At 44.9% G+C, this 21,811-nt stretch overlaps 1 protein-coding gene across 6 annotated transcripts in view; it reads left to right on the forward strand.

The window, feature by feature from the left end:
• PPM1B (protein phosphatase, Mg2+/Mn2+ dependent 1B) overlaps positions 1-21,811 on the forward strand; it is an 82,528-nt gene that overhangs the window by 40,123 nt on the left and 20,594 nt on the right. For all 6 annotated transcript variants that reach the window (XM_060186963.1, XM_060186964.1, XM_060186966.1 and 3 more), the window contains 4 exons: positions 4,283-5,132; positions 15,112-15,229; positions 20,437-20,548; positions 20,906-20,963. In XM_060186963.1, coding sequence (XP_060042946.1) covers positions 4,296-5,132; positions 15,112-15,229; positions 20,437-20,548; positions 20,906-20,963 — 1,125 coding nt within the window. In that variant the 5' untranslated portion in view covers positions 4,283-4,295. The remainder of the gene's footprint in view (positions 1-4,282; positions 5,133-15,111; positions 15,230-20,436; positions 20,549-20,905; positions 20,964-21,811) is intronic.

A 21,811-nucleotide genomic window follows, 5' to 3' on the forward strand; every position in this document is an offset into this window, starting at 1 on the left:
CTGATTGATAGGAAGAAAAGTAATAGAAAGTAGGCACAGTGACCCCTTAACACTGGAATTTGTTCTTTTCATCTACCACCCAGGCCACAGAACTGGACAGTAAGTGTTCAGCACATTATCACTTCTTCTTCTTCTAGCGTTTGCCCTTCTTCCGTAGCCAGTCAACAGCGTCAGGTTGAGCCTGATGTAAAGTTTCGAGACCTCCTTTGAATCTGGAGAGGTGGCAGTCCTTGACTATGTGGGTCATAGTCTGTCTGTAGCCGCAGGGGCAGTTCGGGTCGTCTCTGGCTCCCCAGCGATGGAACATAGCGGCGCACCGGCCATGGCCTGTTCGATAGCGATTGAGGAGGGCCCAATCATAACGTGCTAGGTCAAAGCCGGGTTGACGCTTGCAGGGGTCTGTGATGAGGTGTTTGTTCTTTACCTCAGCTGACTGCCAACTCTGTTTCCAAGAGACTGGAACAGAGAAGTTCAGTGTAGGCGTAGGGGACCAGATTGGGTGATGAGACGTCAAGCGTTGGACAGGGTGGGCGAAGATATCCGCGTATATTGGCAGGTCCGGTCGAGCGTAGACGTGGGAAATGAACTTAGATGATGCCGCATCCCGACGAATATCTGGCGGGGCGATGTTGCTAAGAACTGGCAGCCATGGAACCGGGGTGGAACAGACGGTTCCAGAAATTATCCTCATGGAGGAATATAATTTGGAATCGACCAAGTGGACATGGGGGCTACGGAACCATACTGGGGCACAGTATTCTGCAGTGGAATAGCATAATGCCAGAGAGGATGATCGTAGTGTGGAAGCGCTCGTGCCCCATGAGGAGCTGGCCAGTCTTGCAATGATGTGATTCCTCGCGCCCACCTTTGCTGCAGTTTTTATGAGATGTTCGTGAAATGACAGAGTGCGATCGAGAGTAACGCCAAGATAGACTGGCTGGGCTTCATGCCGGATTCTCATATCGCCAAGCTGCACATTAAGCTCACGCGAGGCCGAGGCATGGTGTAGATGGAAAACAGATGATACCATTTTTGCAGTGCTAGGGATTAGTCACCATTTTTTACAGTAATCAGATATCAGAGACATGTCTTTCGTGAGTGTTTCTTCGAGGATGTCGAACTTGGATGCCTGAGTTGCACAGCAGATGTCATCGGCGTAGATGAACTTCCTTGAAGAAGTTTCTGGGAGGTCATTGATGTAAATATTAAATAGCATAGGAGCCAGAACAGAGCCCTGGGGGAGGCCACTTGAGACAAGTCTCCATCTGCTAGACTTGTCACCCAGATGTACCCGGAATCTTCTGTTTTGGAGAAGAAACGATATAGTGTTGGCCACCCATGGAGGCAGGCATCTTGAGATCTTGACTAGGAGACCACGGTGCCAGACCGTGTCATAGGCTGCTGTGAGATCAACAAAGACAGCACCCGTCTTTAAATTCTTCTGGAATCCATTTTCAGTGTAAGTTGAGAGGGCCAGGACTTGTTCGCAGGTAGATCTTCCTGGGCGGAAACCAGCCTGGGCGGGTGATAGGAATTTCTCTGTAAGATGAGAAATACATGACAGAAGCAGCCTCTCAAGGAGTTTGGAACACACGGAGAGGAGAGAAATTGGTCTATAGCTGGCGGCCAGTGTTGGGTCTTTCTTTGGTTTCAAAACCGCTATAATCTTCGCATGACGCCAAACTTTGGGCATAGACTCAGATTCCAAGATGTGGGACAGGAATGAGGCGAGCCACTTCTTTGCCGCGGGACCCAGGTTAAGAATGAGTTCTGGGGTGATGTTATCATAGCCAGCAGCTGTTCCCGGTTTAACCCTCTTCAAAGCGTCTTCCAGTTCAGACAGTGTAAAGGGAGAGAGTTTTGGAGATGGACAAGATAACCGGAAGTGGGATGACCACTCATGGGAAATTTCTCTTTTCCAGACTGGGTCGATCTTAGCACGTCCAACTTGAGTTAGGTGACTGGCCACTGAGTTTGGAGATACGGGAGGATGGGAGACGGGAGGGGGTTGGCTACTGGCACCCAGTCTGTGAAGAAGCTTCCAGGCCTTCCTACTTGAGTGGGTGAAGTTCAGACTTTCCGTGAGTTGTTGCCAGCGGGCTTGGCGTGCTGCATCCAGGGAGGCAATGAGATGGTCAGCCACATCTGGGTCGCCCGACTCATCATACTGCTTTAGTAGTTGCTCGCATTCAGCATCAAGACAAGGTGTATAGTTAGCACGTCTCCCACGAGGAATGGCTTGGGAAGCTGCTTTGAAGATGGCTTGGCGGAAGCGCCTGTAGGAATCTTCAGAGGGGATAGAGTTAATTGGAATTGCAGGAATAGATTTGTTGGTAAGATCACTGAACAGACGCCAGTTTGCTTTCCGAAAGTTCCATCTTAGTTTCTCCGAGCACAGAATCAGTGGGAGCTGGAGACCAATGTGGATGATAGCTGGGTGGTGATGACTGTGCGGGAAGATCTTGAGAACTTGTCTCGTAGCGGGGAAAGGCTTGGCCGTTGACTGTGCTAATCCAGCACAGGTCGGGTGACGAGTCTTTATTCCATCTAGCACTGTGAAAAGTGCCTGGCTGTTTGGGATCGTATAATAGGGAGAGGTCATTCGCTGAAGCCCAGTCGGCTAAGATAGAGCCGTCAGCACGAGTGGAGGAATATCCCCAGTCTTAATCACTGTCACTATTGTGTAACAGCAACCCGGCAATGGACTCAGCCAAGCAAGGCAGCACTTTCAGGTGGATGCAAGGCAACTTGACCAGAGCAAATGCTTGCAGAATGAAGAGCTCCTGTGGGAACACTACTATCAGCCTCAATGAGAGTCCTCGCTTTTGGAAGCCTATTGAAAGTGTTATACATCTGCTTGTACTTTAATATATTGGGCAAGAGGTTACAGCATTCTGAATATTGCTGGCATTTCATCTTACTGAGTTTTAAAGTATTCTTAAGCAGTTTTCTATTTTGATTTTCCTTCTAAAACAGTGGCTCTCACCTTGTGCATAACGGAATCACCCAAGTAAACAAAACAGAACGGCTGGGAAGATGACATAGTGGTTATGCAAAAGATTTTTTTTTTAATGTCTGAGGCTCTGACATCCTAGGTTCCATTCCCAGCATCATTTTTTTTTTTTAAATTTCTTTGTTGGGGAATTAATGTTTTACATTCAACAGTAAATACAATAGTTTGTACGTGCATAACATTTCCCAGTTTTCCATATAACAATACAACCCCCACTAGGTCCTCTGTCATCCTTTTTGGACCTGTATTCTCCCCATCACCCACCCCAGAGTCTTTTTGGTGCAAGACACCAATTCCAGTTCAGGTTCTACTTGTGTTTTCTCTACTGATCTTTTTCAACTTCTGCCTGAGAGAGAGATCATTCCATCTTCATCCTTTTGTTTCTGACTTATTTCACTTAACATCATTTTTTTCAAGTTCCATTCAAGATCGGCTGAAAACAATGAAGTCACCATTTTTAATAGCTGAGTAGTATTCCATTGTGTATATATACCAAAACTTGCTTAGCCACTCATCTGATGTTGGACACCTGCTGCTGCCCTGTAGCTCCACCTCCGGAAGTCCACTGCCAGCATCATGTTAAGCCAGAGCTGATCAGTGCTTTAATTTAAGAGAAGTAACAGGCCGAGTGGTGGCGCACCTGGTTGAGGGCACATGTTCCCATGCTCAAGGACCCAGGTTCAAGCCCCCAGTCCCCACCTGCAGGGGGAAAGAAACCTATAGACCTGCTCCACCACTTGTGAAGCGACGCCCCTGCAGGTGGGGAGCCAGGGCTCGAAACGGGTTCTTTACACAGGTCCTTGCGCTTTGTGCCACATGTGCTTAACTCGCTGTGCTAATGCCCAACTCCCTTCTCCCTTTCTGTCTCCCCTCCTCTCAGTTTCTGGCTGTCTCTATCAAATAAAGATATTGAAAGAAAAGTAACCACTAAAAAAAAAATCTGAATTGGTCTGGAGTTCTAATGTATTAGGGCTGTTAAAGAAAGATGAAAGTAGTTCTGTGGATTTCTTTGTAGTGGTTCTTGTAAATTTAGACAATACTGAGAGGCTGAAACAGGTAGCCCCTTAGGTCAATTCTGTCCCACATTAAAACAAGTAGCACCTGCCCAGCTCCGCAGACCCTGGTCTACTAGGGGCAGGTTAGCCTTCATAGAAGGAGTGGACATTGAGCGCTCTCCTCACTGCGGTAAAGCGTGGCCTCTCCAGGGGCGCAGCAGAACTCTGGGCCATTGTAGACCTGGAGCTGACACTCCCCTCCCCTCTCTTGCAGACGTCGGCTCACCATGGGCGCCTTCCTGGATAAGCCCAAGACGGAGAAGCACACAGCGCATGGCGCGGGCAATGGGCTGCGCTTCGGGCTGAGCAGCATGCAAGGTTGGCGCGTGGAGATGGAGGACGCGCACACTGCGGTGCTGGGCGTGCCGCCCGGCCTGGACGACTGGTCCTTCTTCGCAGTGTATGACGGGCATGCAGGCTCGAGAGTCGCCAACTACTGCGCGGCACACCTGTTGGAGCACATCACTGCAGCAGATGCCTTCCATGGGGGCCCCGGAGCCCCTGAACCTCCAGCCGAGCACGTCAAGCAGGGCATCCGAGCCGGCTTCCTGCAGATAGACGCAGCCATGCGTGACTTCGCCGACCTGCGCAACGGGCTGGACCGCAGTGGCTCCACAGCTGTGGGCGTGCTGGTGTCACCGCGCCACCTCTTCTTCATCAACTGCGGGGACTCGCGTGCTGTGCTATGGCGTGCAGGCCGCGTGTGCTTCTCCACGCAGGACCACAAGCCGTGTGACCCTCGCGAAAAGGAACGCATCCAGCGCGCGGGTGGCAGTGTCATGATCCAGCGTGTCAATGGCTCACTGGCTGTGTCCCGTGCGCTCGGTGACTACGACTACAAGTGCGTAGATGGCAAGGGCCCCACCGAGCAGCTTGTGTCTCCCGAGCCAGAGGTTTTCGACGTGCCACGCGCCGATGATGACGGCTTTATTGTGCTGGCCTGCGATGGCATCTGGGATGTGATGACCAATGAGGAGCTCTGCGACTTTGTGCAGTCCCGCCTGCAGGTGTCAGATGACCTGGAGAGCGTGTGTAACTGGGTGGTGGACACCTGTCTGCACAAGGTAGGGCACGAGTCGGGGCTGACAGGGCTGGACAGTGCCCCATAGTGCTGGGAGGACTCTGCCTTGGGCTTCCAGTGTGAAAGTCGCTTTTCTAGATCTGTGCATTTGCTGTCATTGAAGCATCTTGTGACTGGTTGTGGTGGCAGAAGTGTGGATCCAGGCTTCTCCCTTAACTCCAGTTCTCCCTGCTGGCAATGGCCATCTCTTCTTCTGCTTACAAAGCAGTGCAGTCCTTTGTCCTGAGTGTAAGCACTGGTAGCCACACACGATAACAGATAATATAATATAGCAGAAACCCAGACTGCAGTGTTTTGTAACTCAGTTCATCATAGCTAAGACAAAACAAAAGGAAAAGTATAACTTTATGTTTCCTGTCATTCAGTAAAAAGAACCCCGTTCCTAGCAATAAAATCTAAGGTGTTTTACACATGACTCTGGACAAATGATATGACAGTGCTAGATAATCTCATTTTGGTGGAAAGTACCAAATTAGTTTTCAAGATGTCTTTATTATCACTGATTAAAACCAGGAGACTAATATGAAACAGCACTCACATTTAATTCAGATTGTGCTATTGTACTAATTATCACTTGACTTGATAATAGGAAGCTTCCAGAGTGCCAGATAATCAGCCATTCTCTGGGATGTCTTTAAAGTATTAAGTAGTTTCAAGTGGGTTTTTGACAGCGATTATATAGCAGTTGCATCTAGGATTATCTGGCTGGTGCCTGCAACACCCATGTGCCCTGTGACTGTAGACCTCTGGTTATAGGTAGTAAAAGTTTTGATTGGCTCATTCTGTCTGCGTGTGGCCCCTTTTATCATGGGAGTTGTGGACCACCCAAGCATAGCTGATTTTTTTTTTTTCCTTCTAAAAAGCTCTCAGCGTCTGTGGAAGTTGCTGAATGTTGAAGTGTCTACTTTTTCTTATTTTAAAATTTCTTTATTGGGAGATTAATGGTTTACAGTCTACCTCTTTTTTATAGAGCGGAAAAGGACAACTTAAGAAGAACATTCAAGGACTGATGGTGTTTCTGAAGGGGTGCTAGTGATGGCACCTATAGCTCTTGTGGTTCTTTGAAGTGCACAATGCCCTGTCTGACTCTCTGGTGTGTTAAACACAGAATGATGGGTGGAGGTCAGTGTTCACAACAGTACGAGGCCATGAAAGACTCTCCATGGACTTTGTGGAGTGATCCTGGCTAGTAGCCCTGAGATGGAAGTGAGCATTTAGGGCCATGTAGATGGAAGTGAGGGGTAGGAAAACAGCATTTCCCTGCTTATAAAAATGGCACATGCGGGAGTCGGGCAGTAGCGCAGTGTGTTAAGCACAGGTGGCACAAAGCAAGGACCCGCATAAGGATCCCGGTTCGAACCCCCCCCCCACTCCGGCTCCCCACCTGCAGGGGAGTCGCTTCACGGGTGGTGAAGCAGGTCTATAGGTGTCTTATCTTTCTCTCCCCCTCCCTGTCTTCCCCTCCTCTCTCCATTTCTCTCTGTCCTATCCAACAACAACATAAATAATAACTACAACAATAAAAAAAAAACAAGGGCAACAAAAGGGAATAAATAAATAAATAAATAAATAAAATTTAAAAAATGTCACATTCCTGTTCTGGAAGAAGTCCGGAGAATACATAAACATAAAAAAACTTGGCCACCCAAGTCAGCTGCCTTCATTGTTGTCTATTCCCTCCCTTCCTTCCTCACTCCTTTTCCTTCCTTCTTTCCATCCTTCTTCCTCCCTTCTCTCCTTCTTTTCCTGCTTCCTTCTTTCTTTGTTTCTCAGCTAGTATGTGCATTTTTGTAACAGCCAGAGCTGAGCAGTGCTCTGACAAAAAAAAGAGAGAGAATTCCATGTCCGTGACTTCTGCTCTGAGTTGTGCTTGCTGCATCATGCCCTGCTGCCATTACTCAGCAGCCAGCACTGACCACTGGCTTGCAGTTCTGATAGGATGGTCAGCAGTCTGCCCAGGGTACAAGCAGGAGTAGAGAGAAGTTTATATGGTGGATAAGCTGTTCTCCCTCCCGTCAAAAGGACTGTTTTCAGGAATTTTGGCCCTGTCCCTCTAGTCTAGTATCACAGCTTCATTTGATAACTTTGATCAGCTTAAAGTGGTTAAGTACTCCTTTTGACAGTGTTAGAAGATTCAAGGTGGAATCCTGTGAGCTCAGAAGTGAAAGGAAAAAAAAAATAGCAGGAGGTTGGAACATATGTTTGATTCTGTGTTAGTGGTGGTTAGCTGTTTTAATTACTTTGCATGAAGCTGCATTCCACTTGAAATCAGTTTTGAGAAATTTAGCTATTTTGAATTGAAACAGAACAGATTATAAATGTTTGAGGTATCAAATGCTACTTATGAAACATCTTTAGTCCTGCTTTTCTAATGGCGTCATTTTGCCTTGTTATTATAAGCCAAGGGTCATCAGTATTATAAAATAGAACGTGAATAAAATGTGATTGCTTGGGAGTCGGGCTGTAGCGCAGCGGGTTAAGCGCAGGTGGCGCAAAGCACAAGGACCGGCATAAGGATCCCGGTTCGAACCCCGGCTCCTCACCTGCAGGGGAGTCGCTTCACAGGCGGTGAAGCAGGTCTGCAGGTGTCTATCTTTCTCTCCTCCTCTCTGTCTTCCCCTCCTCTCTCCATTTCTCTCTGTCCTATCCAACAACGACAACAACATTAATAACTACAACAATAAAACAACAAGGGCAACAAAAGGGAATAAATAAATAAAATAAAAAAAAAATAAATAAAATAAAATGTGATTGCTTGAATTCATTCTGAAGGCTGAAGATAGTTTTTTTTTTTTTTTTTTTTAATTTGTGCGAATTACTTGGCCCAGAGTTTGGCACTTAAGCAGTAGGTGTCAGCTGATTTAAAACGATAAACGTGGGGGTGGGGGGGTGCAGTTAAGTAGTTGTTCCCCAGCTAATAGATTTCAATGAAGTCTGAGCCCTTCCTAGCCGCGCCTTCAGGTTTACAAGCATTCATAGGCTGGTTCTAGAAATCTTGGAAGGCTGCAACAGTCATTGACATCATTATGGTGTCAGCAGATTGTTGCTTTCTAGGAGCCAAATGTGGTTTTGATACACATATTTCACACCATTTAACTTTCACAGCAGCCAGAGGAGGCTGCTGGCACGGCTGTCGCTGTCTCTGCGGCTCGGTCCTGCTGAGCCCTTATGTTTAGCTTCCTCCTTGACAGCTAGCATCACACTCATCCTTCTAGCGGCTCTCGGTATTCAGACAAGCACATCAAAGCATAGAAATAGGGTTTTTTTCCCTACCTTTTTGCATGTTTTAGGAATAGGTCATATTATGCATGTTGCCTTGCCACCTGCTTTTTTAAAGTTAAACCATAGAAATCATTATTTCTCAGGGGTCAGGCGGTAGCGCAGCTGGTTAAGCTCATGTGGCACAAAGTGCAAGGACTGGCATAAGGATCCTGGTTCGAGCCCCTGGCTCCCCACCTACAGGGGAGTCACTTCACAAGCAGTAAACTGCAGGTCTGCAGGTGTCTGTCTTTCTCTCCCCCCTCTGTCTTCTCCTCTTCTCTCCATTTCTCTCTGTCCTATCCAACAACCAACAGCAACAACAATAACCATAATAAAGCTTCAACAAGGGCAACAAAGGGGGGTAGGGAATGGCCTCCAGGAGCAGTGGATTCATGGTGTAGGCCCTGAACCCCAGCAGTAACCCTGGAGGCAAAAAAAAAAAAAAGAGAGAGAAATCATTGTTTCTTTTTTATTTTTTAAAGTTATTTTTATTAATTGGATAGAGATAGCTAGAAATGGGGGCAGGGGAGATAGAGAGGGATAAAGAAAGAGAGACACCTGCAGCCACACTTCACCACTTGCAAGCTTTTCCCCTGCAGATGGGGACCGGGGCCCGGGTCCTCGCACATTGTAACATATGCACTCAACCAGCTGTGCCACTGCCCAGCCCTGAAATCAGTATTCAGTTGTTTTTCTTAAAGCACTGATTTCCCTGCATTCAGTTCATGTATCACCGAGCAGAAGCTCAGTTGCTTTAAACACTGAGTAGTACCTGATGAGTAGATGAGTCAATATAATGACTTAATTTCCATAGACAGAATCATTGGCAGTTGTCAAGACCACAGGAACTGTATTTGCTTCTCCTCTGCCTTCCCCTCCCTCACACCTCACCCCACCCCACCCCACCCCACCCCACCCCACCCCACCTCACCCCACCCCACCCCACCCCCTGTCCTCCTCATTCCATTCTCTGCATCACCACCAGGATTATTTGCTCTGATGAAGGCCCTTTTTCTTTTTTCTTTTTAATTTTTTATTATCTTTACTTGGTAGAGACAGCCAGAAATTGAGAGGGTAGGGAGAGATAGAGAAGGAGAGAGAAAGAGAGATACCTGAAGAAGCACTGATTCACCACTCAGAAAGCTTCCTCCTGTAGGTGGGGACCAGAGGCTTGAACCCAGGTCCCTGCACATTGTAACGTGTGCTTAACCAGGTGCGCTACCACCAGGCCCCCGGCCCTTTTCCTATTATCATTCCAGAGTATAGCGTATTGCAACAGAAGGCACAGGTAGTTTAAAGTGGCTGAATGGGATGTAGACAAGGACTGATTGTATCTGTACGGTGTGTGGGGACTAGGTGCACGCCTCTCAGCACATGCCCCTGCCACAGACATGTTTTGGTTCCCAGCTGGGAACTGTGGGATCCTGCACTGCCTCTCAGACCCTGCTTTTGTGGGCACTGGCACACCTGCTGTTTGCCATGCCAGCCTTTGCCCTGGCAGCCCCTAGAGCCTAGTTTAGCAGAGGTCATGGGAGGGCCTGGTGTGGGAACCAAGTAGCCTCAGGGCCACAGCTTGGCGTAACTGCCTCCCTTGTTGGAAGGGCTTTAGGCTCAAGCTGGCCTGGGGCCCCCGGGCACTGTTGGAGGTGGCCAGGTTCAGGGCTGAGACAGCTTGGGTGCTATACCTGTGCCTGTGTTGGACCACTCATGAATTTGGGCAGAATTTGGCCATGTCTCTCTCTCCTGGAGTTGGGAGGAGAGTCTTGTCAGACCCCAGGCAGCATCAGCTCTGTTGGTAAAGGCCAGGGACAGGAGTGCTGGAGGAAATGCAGGCATATGGGCAGAGGCAGAAGTGCCCTAGGCTGCTTGTTGCTGGGAGTTGAACCTGGGGCCTTGCATGTGCAATGTGCACACCTCCAGACACCAGCTGTGTTTATCATCATGTTTTATTTTTTAACTTACTGAAAAACTTAACAGTTAGTCTTCTATGATATCTCTTTAGAAAGTTCAGACATACAGGAAGGACTTTTCCCAGTTACTGTATAAGGATTACTGAAACACACACTAGTGTTTGGTGCACAGTCATCTTTCTCTAGAATGAGATCAGCATTATGGAACTCACACATGCCAGGCTGTGAATGTTATATCTTTAGATGTTTAAATTTTCTGAATTTATCTTTTATTTTCCATTTGGTAGGTTATATTTTTATAGCTTAGAAAATTATAAAAATCTGGGAGTCGGGTAGTAGAGCAGTGGGTTAAGCACACGGTGGTGCAAAGCACAAGGACCGGTATAAAGATCCTGGTTCGAGTCCCTGGCTTCCCACCTGAAGGGGAGTCACTTCACAGGCGGTGAAGCAGGTCTGCAAGGTGTCTGTCTTTCTTTCCTTCTTTCTGTCTTTCCCTCCTCTCTCCATTTCTCTCTGTTCTATCCAATAACAGTAATAACTACAACAATAAAACAACAAGGGCAACAAAAGGGAATGAATAAATAATTTTTTATTTTATTTTATTTATTCCCTTTTGTTGCCCTTGTTGTTTTATTGTTGTAGTTATTATTGTTGTTGTCATTGTTGGATAGGACAGAGAGAAATGGAGAGAGGAGGGGAAGACAGAGAGGAGGAGAGAAAGATAGACACCTGCAGACCTGCTTCACTGCCTGTGAAGCGACTCCCCTGCAGGTGGGGAGCCGGGGTTCGAACCGGGATCCTTATGCCGGTCCTTGTGCTTTGCGCCACCTGCGCTTAAGCTGCTGCACTACAGCCCGACTCCCAATAAATATTTTTTTAAAAAAAGAAAATTATAAAAATCGGAAATTTTATGTGTATTGATTAGAAATTGTTAAGCAGTGTTTATGCTATTATCAAGATAACAAATGGTTAGAAGAAACTGGATTTCTAAAAATGTGTGGTGGCAGTTTTGTGTATTCATAACATTGTTTTTCCCTCAGGATGTACTTCTTCATTTTCATTAGAGAGAGACCATAGCAGTGCTGTGCTGTAGTACGTGGTGGTGCTGGAATTGAACCTGAAGCCTCAGGCTTGCAGTTCTTTTTTTTTTTTTTTTAACTTTAGGTTTTATTTATTTATTCCCTTTTGTTGCCCCTGTTGTTATTATTGTTATTGTTATTGATGTCATTGTTGTTGGATAGGATGGAGAGAAATGGAGAGAGGAGGGGAAGACGGGGGAGAGAAAGACACATGCAGACCTGCTTCAACGTTTGCAAAGTGACCCCCTTTGCAGGTTGGGAGCCGGGGGCTTGAACCCGGATCCTTATGCCTATCCTTGGGCTTTGCGCCCTGTGCGTTTACAATCCACTGCGCTACCGCCCAGCTCTCTGTTGTTATTATTGTTGTTATTGCTGTCGTTGTTGCTGGATAGGATAGAGAGAAATGGAGAGAGGAAGGGAAGAGAAAGACACCTGCAGACCTATTCACCACCTGTGAAGCGACCCCCTTGCAGGTGGGGAGCCTGGGGCTCAAGTCCGGATCCTTACGCTTTGCACCATGCTCACTTAACCTGCTGTGCTACCACCTGCCCCCCTGCCTTGAGGTTTGTTTTTTGTTTTTTTTTTTAATTTTTTAATGTTTATTTTCCCTTTTGTTGCCCTTGTTGTTTTTCATTGATGTCGTTGTTAGGACAGAGAGAAATGGAGAGGGGAGGGGAAAACAGAGAGGGGAAGAGAAAGACAGACACCTGCAGACCTGCTTCACCACCTGTGAAGTGACTCCCCTGCAGGTGGGAAGCCAGAGGCTCGAACTGGGATCCTTACGCCTTGCACCCATGTGCTTAACCCTCTGCTGCCTTGAGATTTTTTAATTTTGGGGTGGAGGAGGGCAGTGACAGGACAGTCAAGGTTACATACCTTTCAGACCATATTGCATGTGTTCTGAAAAGGTGACAAGTCTGACCCACACCACACTTGTCTGGATCCCAGCCACAGCCACTGAAAAGGCAGGGGGTGGTGTGGGTCTGGGTCTTTTTATTTGAGTGGGCAGACCTCCCTCGACTTTGTTTTCTGAATGGTGAGTTAGCAAAAAGGGCTGAAGTGGCCACTATTTCAGGAAGTTTGATTCTGTCCCAAGGATCCATGTGCTCACAGGAGTGGGAGCTTGTTTCCACTTACTTGTTCACCATTTGGTGGTGATAGCATTTTGTGTCTGTGCTGGTCTAACAGCAGTTGTGGCTGCTCTCTGCCAGTCTAGACTCTGGTGTGATTCTGCTAGCAAGATTGGTGACATTGGCTACAGGTGTGAGCCATCCCATCACTTCTCACTTTGCCACTGTGCCCTCAACCTCCTTTCCAAGTTCAGGGTTTCCCACTCTTGTTTGTAGGTAGCCGTTTAATTCAGTCTCCTGGGTATTCCTGCTACTTGGCTATTCCCAACCCTGTCAATCTAGCTAATTAGGTGAAAAATCTCATGTTTGTTCTGGGAAAATGCATTTTTTTTTATTGGGGAATTAATGTTCTACATTCAACAGTAAGTACAATAGTTTGTACATGCATAACATTCCCCAGTTTCCCATATAACAATACAACCCCCACTAGGTCCTCTGAATCCTTCCTGGACCTGTTCTCCCCACATACCCACCCCAGAGTCTTTTACTTTGGTGAGATACGCCCATTCCATTTCAGGTTCTACTTCTGTTTTCTTTTCTGATCTTGTTTTTCAACTTCTGCCTGAGAGTGAGATCATCCTATATTCATCCTTCTGTTTCTGACTTATTTCACTCAACATGATTTTTTCAAGGTCCATTCAAAATCGGCTGAAAATGATGAAGTCACCATTTTTTTTTACAGCTGAGTAGTATTCCATTGTGTATATATATACCACAACTTGCTCAGCCACTCATCTATTGTTGGACACCCGGGTTGCTTCCAGGTTTTGGCTATTACAAATTGTGCTTACAAAAAGAACATATGTGTCCACAGATCTTTTTGGATGGATATGTTGGGTTCCTTTAGGATATATCCCTAGGAGAGGGATTGCAGGATCATAGAGTAGGTCCATTTCTAGCCTTCTGAGAGTTCTCCAGACTGTTCTCCACAGAGGTTGGACCAATTGACATTCCCACCAACAGTGCAGGAGGGTTCCTTTGACCCCACAACCTCTCCAGCATTTGCTGCTGTTACCTTTTCTGATGTATGACATTCTCACAGGAGTGAAGTGGTATCTCATTGTTGTCTTTATTTGCGTTTCTCTGACAATCAGAGACTTGGAGCATTTTTTCATGTGTTTCTCGACCTTTTGAATCTCATCTGTGGTGAATATTCTGTCCATGTCCTCCCCCCATTTTTGGATGGGATTATTTGTTGTCTTGTTGTTGAGTTTGGCAAGCTCTTTATATATGTTGGTTATTAAACTCTTGTCTGATGTATGGTATGTAAAGATCTTCTCCCATTCTGTGAGGGGTCTCTTGGTTTGGGTAGTGGTTTCTTTTGCTGTGAAGAAGGAAAATGCATTCTGGGCCCACGTTTCTGGGACTGTACAATCTAGCTTTTTATAAGTTGCTCAAAGAAAGAAAAGTATTTGGGGTGGGGGTAGATAGCATAATGGTTATGCAAAGAGACTCTCATTGAGCCTGAGGCCCCAAAGTCCCAGGTTCAATCCCTGACACTACCATAAATCATAATTAAGCGGTGCTGTGGTAAAAAATAAAATAAAACAGAGAAATACGGGGGTCGGGAGGGTAGCGTAGCGGGTTAAGCACACATGGTGTGAAGCGCAAGGACTGGTTTAAGGATCTCAGTTAAAGCCCTGGCTCCTCACCTACAGGGGAGTCACTTCACAGGTGGTGAAGCAGGTCTGCAGGTGTCTGTCTCTCTCTCTCTCTCCCCCTCTCTGTCTTCCCCTCCTCTATCTTCATTTTTCTCTGCCCTATCCAATAATGACGACATCAGCAACAACAACAATTACAACAACAATAAAACAGTAAGGGCAACAAAAGGAAAATTAAATTTAAAAAAAATAGAGAAATCCTAGATCACAACATATACCATATAGCCACCCTGTCCAGTGTGCAAGGAGCCATGTGGAGCTCATCAGCAGGAGCTGGGACAGGGAGGGAATATGCAGTCTGAGAGGAAGGCAGTTCAGGAAATGCGGTGCATATGACGATATCTCCATTTCTCAGGCTCTTGAATGGAGGTGGTTAAGAATAGGTACTTAGAGGGGAGTCGGGCTGTAGCGCAGCGGGTTAAGCGCAGGTGGCGCAAAGCACAAGGACCAGCATAAGGGTTCGAACCCCGGCTCCCCACCTGCAGGGGAGTCGCTTCACAGGCGGTGAAGCAGGTCTGCAGGTGTCTGTCTTTCTCTCCTCCTCTCTGTCTTCCCCTCCTCTCTCCATTTCTCTCTGTCCTATCCAACAACGACAACAACAATAATAACTACAACAATAAAACAACAAGGGCAACAAAAGGGAATAAATAAATAAAATAAATATTAAAAAAAAAAAAAAAAAGAATAGGTACTTAGAATCTAAGAAAATAATTACATGCCTCCCATCCCAGAGACCTGGTTTCTTCAGGGGGTGCTTCAAAGAGCTATTTGGAATGGAAACGAATGTGTCCAGTGTGAACTCCCTGGGTGATTAGACAAGCTATAATTGCTTAATGTAACTAACTCTGTTTTGAAGTAAATACTAGAAAGCTGGTGGACTATGCAAATGTAATTTTTCCTTTCTCTTTCTTTCATGTTCAGGGAAGTCGAGATAACATGAGCATTGTACTAGTTTGCTTTTCCAACGCCCCCAGGGTCTCAGATGAAGCCGTGAGGAAAGATTTAGAGTTGGATAAGTACTTGGAATCCCGGGTGGAAGGTAAGAAAGCTGCTTTGATTAATTAAGAAGAAAGGGGAAAAGTGTTCTTCCTTGTTTGTTACAGCTCTTCTCAAATGTTCTCCTTTAAAAATAAAAGTTTTATTAATGAGAAAATGAGAGATCACTGGCATATGCAGTGCTGGAGATGAAACTCGGGACCTCATGCTTGAGAATTTAACCTCCAAAGCTGCAATGTTCTTTTCTTTTTAGTTGCTTCCCCCTCCATATTTTAAAAAAATATTTATTTATTCCCTTTTGTTTCCCTTGTTTTATTGTTGTAGTTACTATTGTTGATGTCATCATTGTTAGAAAGGACAGAGAGAAATGGAGAGAACAGGGGAAGACAGAGAGGGGGAGAGAAAGACAGACAGGTGGAGAGCTGGGATCTCGAACCGGGATCCTTATACCAGTCCTTGCGCTTTGTGCCATTTGTGCTTAACCTGCTGCGCTACTGCCCAACTCCCCCCCCTCCACATTTCCAAAAAATTAATGATGCAACAGTGTCTTAAAAATTTAAAAGATTTCAGGAATATAATCCTATGTTTATAGTTAGTGTAAATCACCACACCTCCCACCATAGTTTTGTGCTCTTCATCATAGTTGTCATTAAGTTCAACAAATGGTTTGGTTACCCTTTCTTTATGCAAGTTCATTAGCTTTAGTCCTTTGTATTTCAAAACAATCCAGTAGTTGTCCTTTACTTATTTCACTTAGCACAATCACCTCCAGTTCCACCCATTTTGTTCCAGATGATTCAGTTGCATCTTTTTTTTTTTGGGGGGGGGGAGGGAGGTAGAATAGTACTCCATTGGGTATATATATCTCATAACTCCTTTATCCAGTTATTTGTCGATGGGCATTTAAGTTGCTCCATATTTTACCTGTTGTAAGGAGTGTAGCTGTCAACATAGATGTGGATAGATCCCTTATAATAAGTGCTCTCATGTCTTTTGGAGGTGTGTCTTGGAGTGGTACTGCTGGACCATGAGTTATTACTGTTTTTATTTAAGGACTCTCCATACTGTTTTCCACAGGGGCTGTTCCAGTTTGCATTCCCACTAACAGGATAACAGGTTTTTTTCTTCCACATCCTCACCAGCACTTATCTGTTTTGTTGATGTAGGCCATTCTCACAGGTGTGAGGTAGATTCTCAGTGTGGTTTTAATTTACATTTCTCTAGATGATAAGTGGAGCATTTTAAAAAATATGCCTGTGGGCTCTCTGTGTATATTCTTTAAAAAAAAATCATCTATTCATATCTTTGGCCCATTTTTTTACTGGGTTGCTTATTCTGTGGTTGGATTGGATGAGTTCCTTATAGATATTTGCTATTGATAGCTTGTCAGATGTATGGTGTGCAAATATCTTTTCACAGTTACTGAGTTGCCTTTTTACCCTTGTGAAATTTTCTTTCAGTGTATAGAAATCTGATGTAGTTCCATTTGTTTGTTCTTTAGTTTCCTGTGGTCATAGAGTTGAGTAAATAAATGTTTGATGTTAAGGTCCTGGCATGTTTGACTTTTTTTAAGTTGAAGTTTATATATATATTTATCTTGAATGGAGATAGAAATTGAGATAGAAGAGGGGGAGAGAGACAGACAGACAGACAGACACAGCACTGGTTCATCATTCATGTAGCTTCCCCCCTGCAGGTAGGGACTAGGGACTTGAACCCAACTTGCACGCTATAATGTATGTGTTCTATCAGGTGCATAACTACCTGACCCCTTGTTTTACATATGTTTTCTTCTTTTTTTTTTTTTTTTTGTCTCCAGGGTTATTGCTGGGGTTCAGTGCCTGCACCATGAATCCTGCTCCTGGAGGCCATTTCTTGTTTCCCCTTTTGTTGCTCTTGTTGTAGCCTTCTTGTGGTCATTATTGTTGTTGTTCATTGTTGGATAGGACAGAGAGAAGTTGAGAGAGGGGGAGAGAAAGACACCCGAAGCGCCCCCCCTGCAGGTGGGGAACCAGGAGCTCGAACCGGGGTCCTTACTCTGGTCCTTGCGCTTTGCGCCACGTGCGCTCAACCCACTGCGCCACTGCCCGACCCTCCATATGTTTTGTTCTATGTATGCTGTAGTTTGGGTCTAATATCCAAGTCCATATATATATGTATGTATGTATATTATTTTTTTTAATGAGAGAGAGAAAGACACCAGCTCAGTTCTGGCTAATTGTGTTGCTGGGGATTGAACCTGGGACCATGCGTAACCAACATGTTGTCTCCCCTAATATTTAAGTCTTTATAACTACCCTAATATTTAAGTCTTTATTTCACTTTGAGATGACTTTTTATTTATTTATTTATTTTTGCCTCCAAAAACTCCTCCAGGGTTATTGCCGGGGCTCGGTGCTTGTACCATAAACCCCTGTTTCTGGAGGCTTCCTCCCCCCTTTTTGTTGCCCTTGTTGTTTTATTGTTGGTGTGGTTATTATTGTTGTTGTTATTGATGTCGTTGTTGGATATGACAGAGGAATGGAGAGAGGAAGGGAAGACAGAGGGGGAAATAGACACCTGCAGACCTGCTTCACTGCTTGTGAAGCGACCCCCCTGCAAATGGGGTGCCGGGGGCTTGAACTGGGAACCTTGCACAGGTCCTTGCACTTTGTGCCATGTGCGCTTAACCCACTGTGCTACCGCCTGACCCCCTGAGATTACTTTTTTGCATGGTGTTTAAGTGATGGTTCTGTGCGGATTATTTTTTTCTTCCAACATGTGGCTGAGTTTTCCTGACACCATTTGTTGCAGGGAATTTCCTTTACCTATTAATGTTTTTGGCTCCTTCTTTTAAATTTTTGCATAAGAAAAGCAACTTTAAGTATTTTAAAAGCAAGGCCTTGAGAAAAGAAACATCAGCCTGCCTGATTTCACTCTCACAACTGGGACCACTGTAGTATGAGGGTGTACTGGAGAAAAAGCAAACGTGTTTGTCCTATCCCCAAAGAGAAATTTGACTTGAAAAGTATCTGTTAAAGTTCACCCTTTCTCCCCTTTTTCTTTCCAGATTACTTTTCTAGTAGTAAGTGTAGAATCCAGCAAAATTGGCTTCTGGCTATAATGAACACACAGCTGTAATTTCAAAATCCTCCCCTTCCCAGTTATGATTTCATCTTAATGCTGCAGATACCATACTGATGTTGTCAGAGACTTGATTTTACTTAAACTACTTTTAACTTTTTATCTTGCCATAATTTTGAACTTACAGAAAAGTTGCAGTGCCTTTGTATAAAGGTCTCTTGTACTGTGATTCCTTTTGCCAAGTCTTCCCATTTTATGTCTCACTTGACTTCTCTCTGTATGTTTCTGTACATAAATTCTCCCTCTTTCTCTACATACTGTTTTCTGAGCTAGCTGAGAGCAAATTGTTGATGCCCTGAATACAGAAAGGTCTAGCACTGGTCCCCGCGGTAAGTCCATGACACCAGGAAGTTAGCACTGGCTTCTCAGGTTCCCTTCACAGCCCACTACCCCACCCTGCCCAGCCTGGTAGGACCTCTGAGGGCTCCAGGACCTGGTCCAGAGTGTTGGTCTTAGCTACTCTTTCCTGCTGTACAAGTCACTTTGCAGAATGCCTGTTGACTGGACCACCACAGAAGTGGTCCCAACTTGTCACTGGCTTGAGACATTGCCTTTCAGTTTCCTCCTAATGTATCCTTGTTAATGTGAGTGGGGCCATGCTTTAAGATTAGACCAGTAACCCCTTCTTCCCAGGCCATCCTCTCCCATTTTAGTAACCACTGTCTTTACAGATTTCTGGTCTGAACAAGTTGCTACTGGACTGATAGTAAAAATTGTAATTTTCCCAAGTCGGTGCTTTCTTCTCTGTGGACTAGTTAGCATTTTATAGTAATAGAAAAATTTCTCTTCTTCCTGTTGGTTTACTTTATCCAGGTGTGGACTCTGAATCCTGTTGTGGCAATGTTTTGTTTTTGCTCTTTCTGATGCTTGTACTGAACTGGGCTTTCAAGCTCCCTCCTGTGCCTTCGGGACCAGAAGCGCTATGTGAGCCCTGGCAGGCACTGTGGATTTTGTATTTTGGGCTGTGTGGGTCACAGCTTTTCTGTTGTCTTCCATTGTCTTGATTTTTGAGTTTTTGTCTTGGTTCTGGCCAAATTTTCATGTTCTTAACATGTTTTCCAAGAACTGTAAATAGTAATGTAGTGTTAAAGTATTGTTGCATGCAGCCATTTAAGTATCAAAAAACCCTATAAGTTTTTTTGTTATTTCTTTGTTCTTGTAATCCTTACCCATTGATTCTGTCTGTCTGTCTCTTCCTCTTTTTTGTCATGACTGTCACTGAGCTCAGTGCCTACACTATGATTCTACTGTTCTTCTTGGCCTCTTTATTTCTTTCTCTCTCTCTCTCTTTTTTAAATATTTATGTACTGATTCTCTTTTGTTGCCCTTGTTTTTATTGTTGTAGCTATTGTTATTGATGTTGTTGTTGTTGGATAGGACAGAGAGAAATGGAGAGAGGAGGGGAAGACAGAGAAGGGGAGAGAAAGACACCTACAGACCTACTTCACCACTGTGAAGTGACTCCCCTGCAGGTGGGGAGCCGGGGGGCTCGAACCAGAATCCTTATGCTGGTTCTTGTGCTTTGTGCTACCTGCACTTAACCTGCTGTACTACCGCCCTGCTCCCCGGCCTCTTTATTTCTTTTTCCTTTTTTTTTTTCTGATAGCGACAGACGAAGGGGTGGGGGGGGTAGAGAGCTACCTGTAGCATTGCTCCACTGCTTGTGAAGCTTTCCCCTGCAGGTAGGGAGTGGGGACCTGTGCCCATATCCTCGTTGATGGTAATGTGTACTCTATACCATGTGTGTCATCACCTGCCCCACATTGGTTTGTTTTTTGTGAAAAATTTGTGAAATGAGAGTATTAGTAACTTTCATGTCATCTTTGTATAACATTAGAGCAGGTGCTTTCCCACATAACTACTACCTTCATGAGAATCATTGTTAGTGCTTATGAATCATAACTGTCCCTTTGTTGCTGGAAGTATAATTTGCTTCAGTTTTTATTTGCATGAATAAAATTAGAGTATTTGTATTCAAATAACTTTTAATGTTTATTTCCTGTGTCTTATGTGGTAGAATTACGTTTGCTTTTCAAAAATAGGTGCTACCAGATAATACCTCTGGGTCCATTGCTTTGTCAGCCTCTAGGGGTCATGTTAACTTAGAGCCTTTTTCTCCACCTGCAGAGATCATGGAGAAGTCTGGAGAGGAAGGGATGCCTGACCTTGCCCATGTCATGCGCATCTTGTCTGCAGAAAACATCTCAGATTTGCCTCCTGGGGGAGGCCTTGCTGGCAAGTAAGTAGAACACACAGAACTAATTTTGAGTTCCTTTATAATTAGTCATTGCATAATTAGGCTAATAAGTTTGTCAATTATCTAAAGGCAAAATGGGCTAATAATGACTCTTCTGCTAGAGAAAAATTTCACCCCAAAAAGACATTTTAAAGAATAATTTCTCATACTCTGAAGTTAAATGTCCTTGTTAAATATGAACAGAGGATCGTACTGATCAAATTCTGAATGGCATGTAGACACTCTCCTTGGCACATATTTAATGTGATAGTATTTGAATGTCAATTAAAATGAAGAACTGTCTGAAATACTCAAATGTAATAGTTGTGTGTAACTTATTAAAACACATCCTTTTTTTAGGCGCAGTGTTATTGAAGCTGTTTATAGTAGGCTGAATCCACATAGAGAAAGTGATGGGGTAAGTCTTACTTTATTTTTTAAGCTTTAAACTAATTTTGTAATACAGTCACTAGGTAGGAATGTACTCACCTCAGATCATGACTGCTTTTCACTTGGAGTGAGTTAATGAGGGAGGAAGTGTGCTGAAGTGTGAGGCAGAGAGTGCTCTGTTGTCATCTATCCTGGCAGTACACTGTCCCTTGGGCTATTCTTATTCACATTCCCTGTGTGTCTAGTTCTCTTTCTCCTCCCTTCAGTCTTCATTGTGAAGCAAAGGATGTGCTTTTAAACACATTGATTTATCCTGGAAGTCAGTGTGAGTGAGGGAGTTGTCTCTTTAAGGATCAGATATGGCATTGTACTGGTGCCCAGTGGAACATCTGTCTATTGTACTGCATCTGTGTTTTTTTGGGAGCCACTAGTCCAGAACCTCCTAGGTTCTCCTCTTAGTGGTTTGGTTTTCATACCAGCACCAGGAGACCAAATATTCCTGTTTTAAACTGCCCTAGAATTTCAGTCAGTCATTCAAAGAAGTGTTTTTTCATAGGGGTTTCAGTTTTTTGTACATTAAAGATTTAAGGGCTGTTCCTCCCCTCACTGCCCACACCTTAGGATGGCACTTGACAGAAGTAGATGTCTACCCCCAGGTCCCTCACCTCTCACAGCTCTGGGGAAACAGCAGTTCCGGTGGAGGCAGCGTGCATCTCCTCTGCATTATCCATACCTCATGGTTTCCAGCAATAGCTTGTAACTTTCCCCTTTAAGTGACTGTATCCTGGCAAGAAGGAGGTCTTCCAGTTAGCTTGTTTGTGTGAGCTAGGTAAAAGTGATATTCTTGAGAGTCGGGCGGTAGCCGTGGGTTAAGTG

This window comes from Erinaceus europaeus, chromosome 3 (genome assembly GCF_950295315.1).
Source record: "Erinaceus europaeus chromosome 3, mEriEur2.1, whole genome shotgun sequence".
Lineage (NCBI taxonomy): Eukaryota > Metazoa > Chordata > Mammalia > Eulipotyphla > Erinaceidae > Erinaceus > Erinaceus europaeus.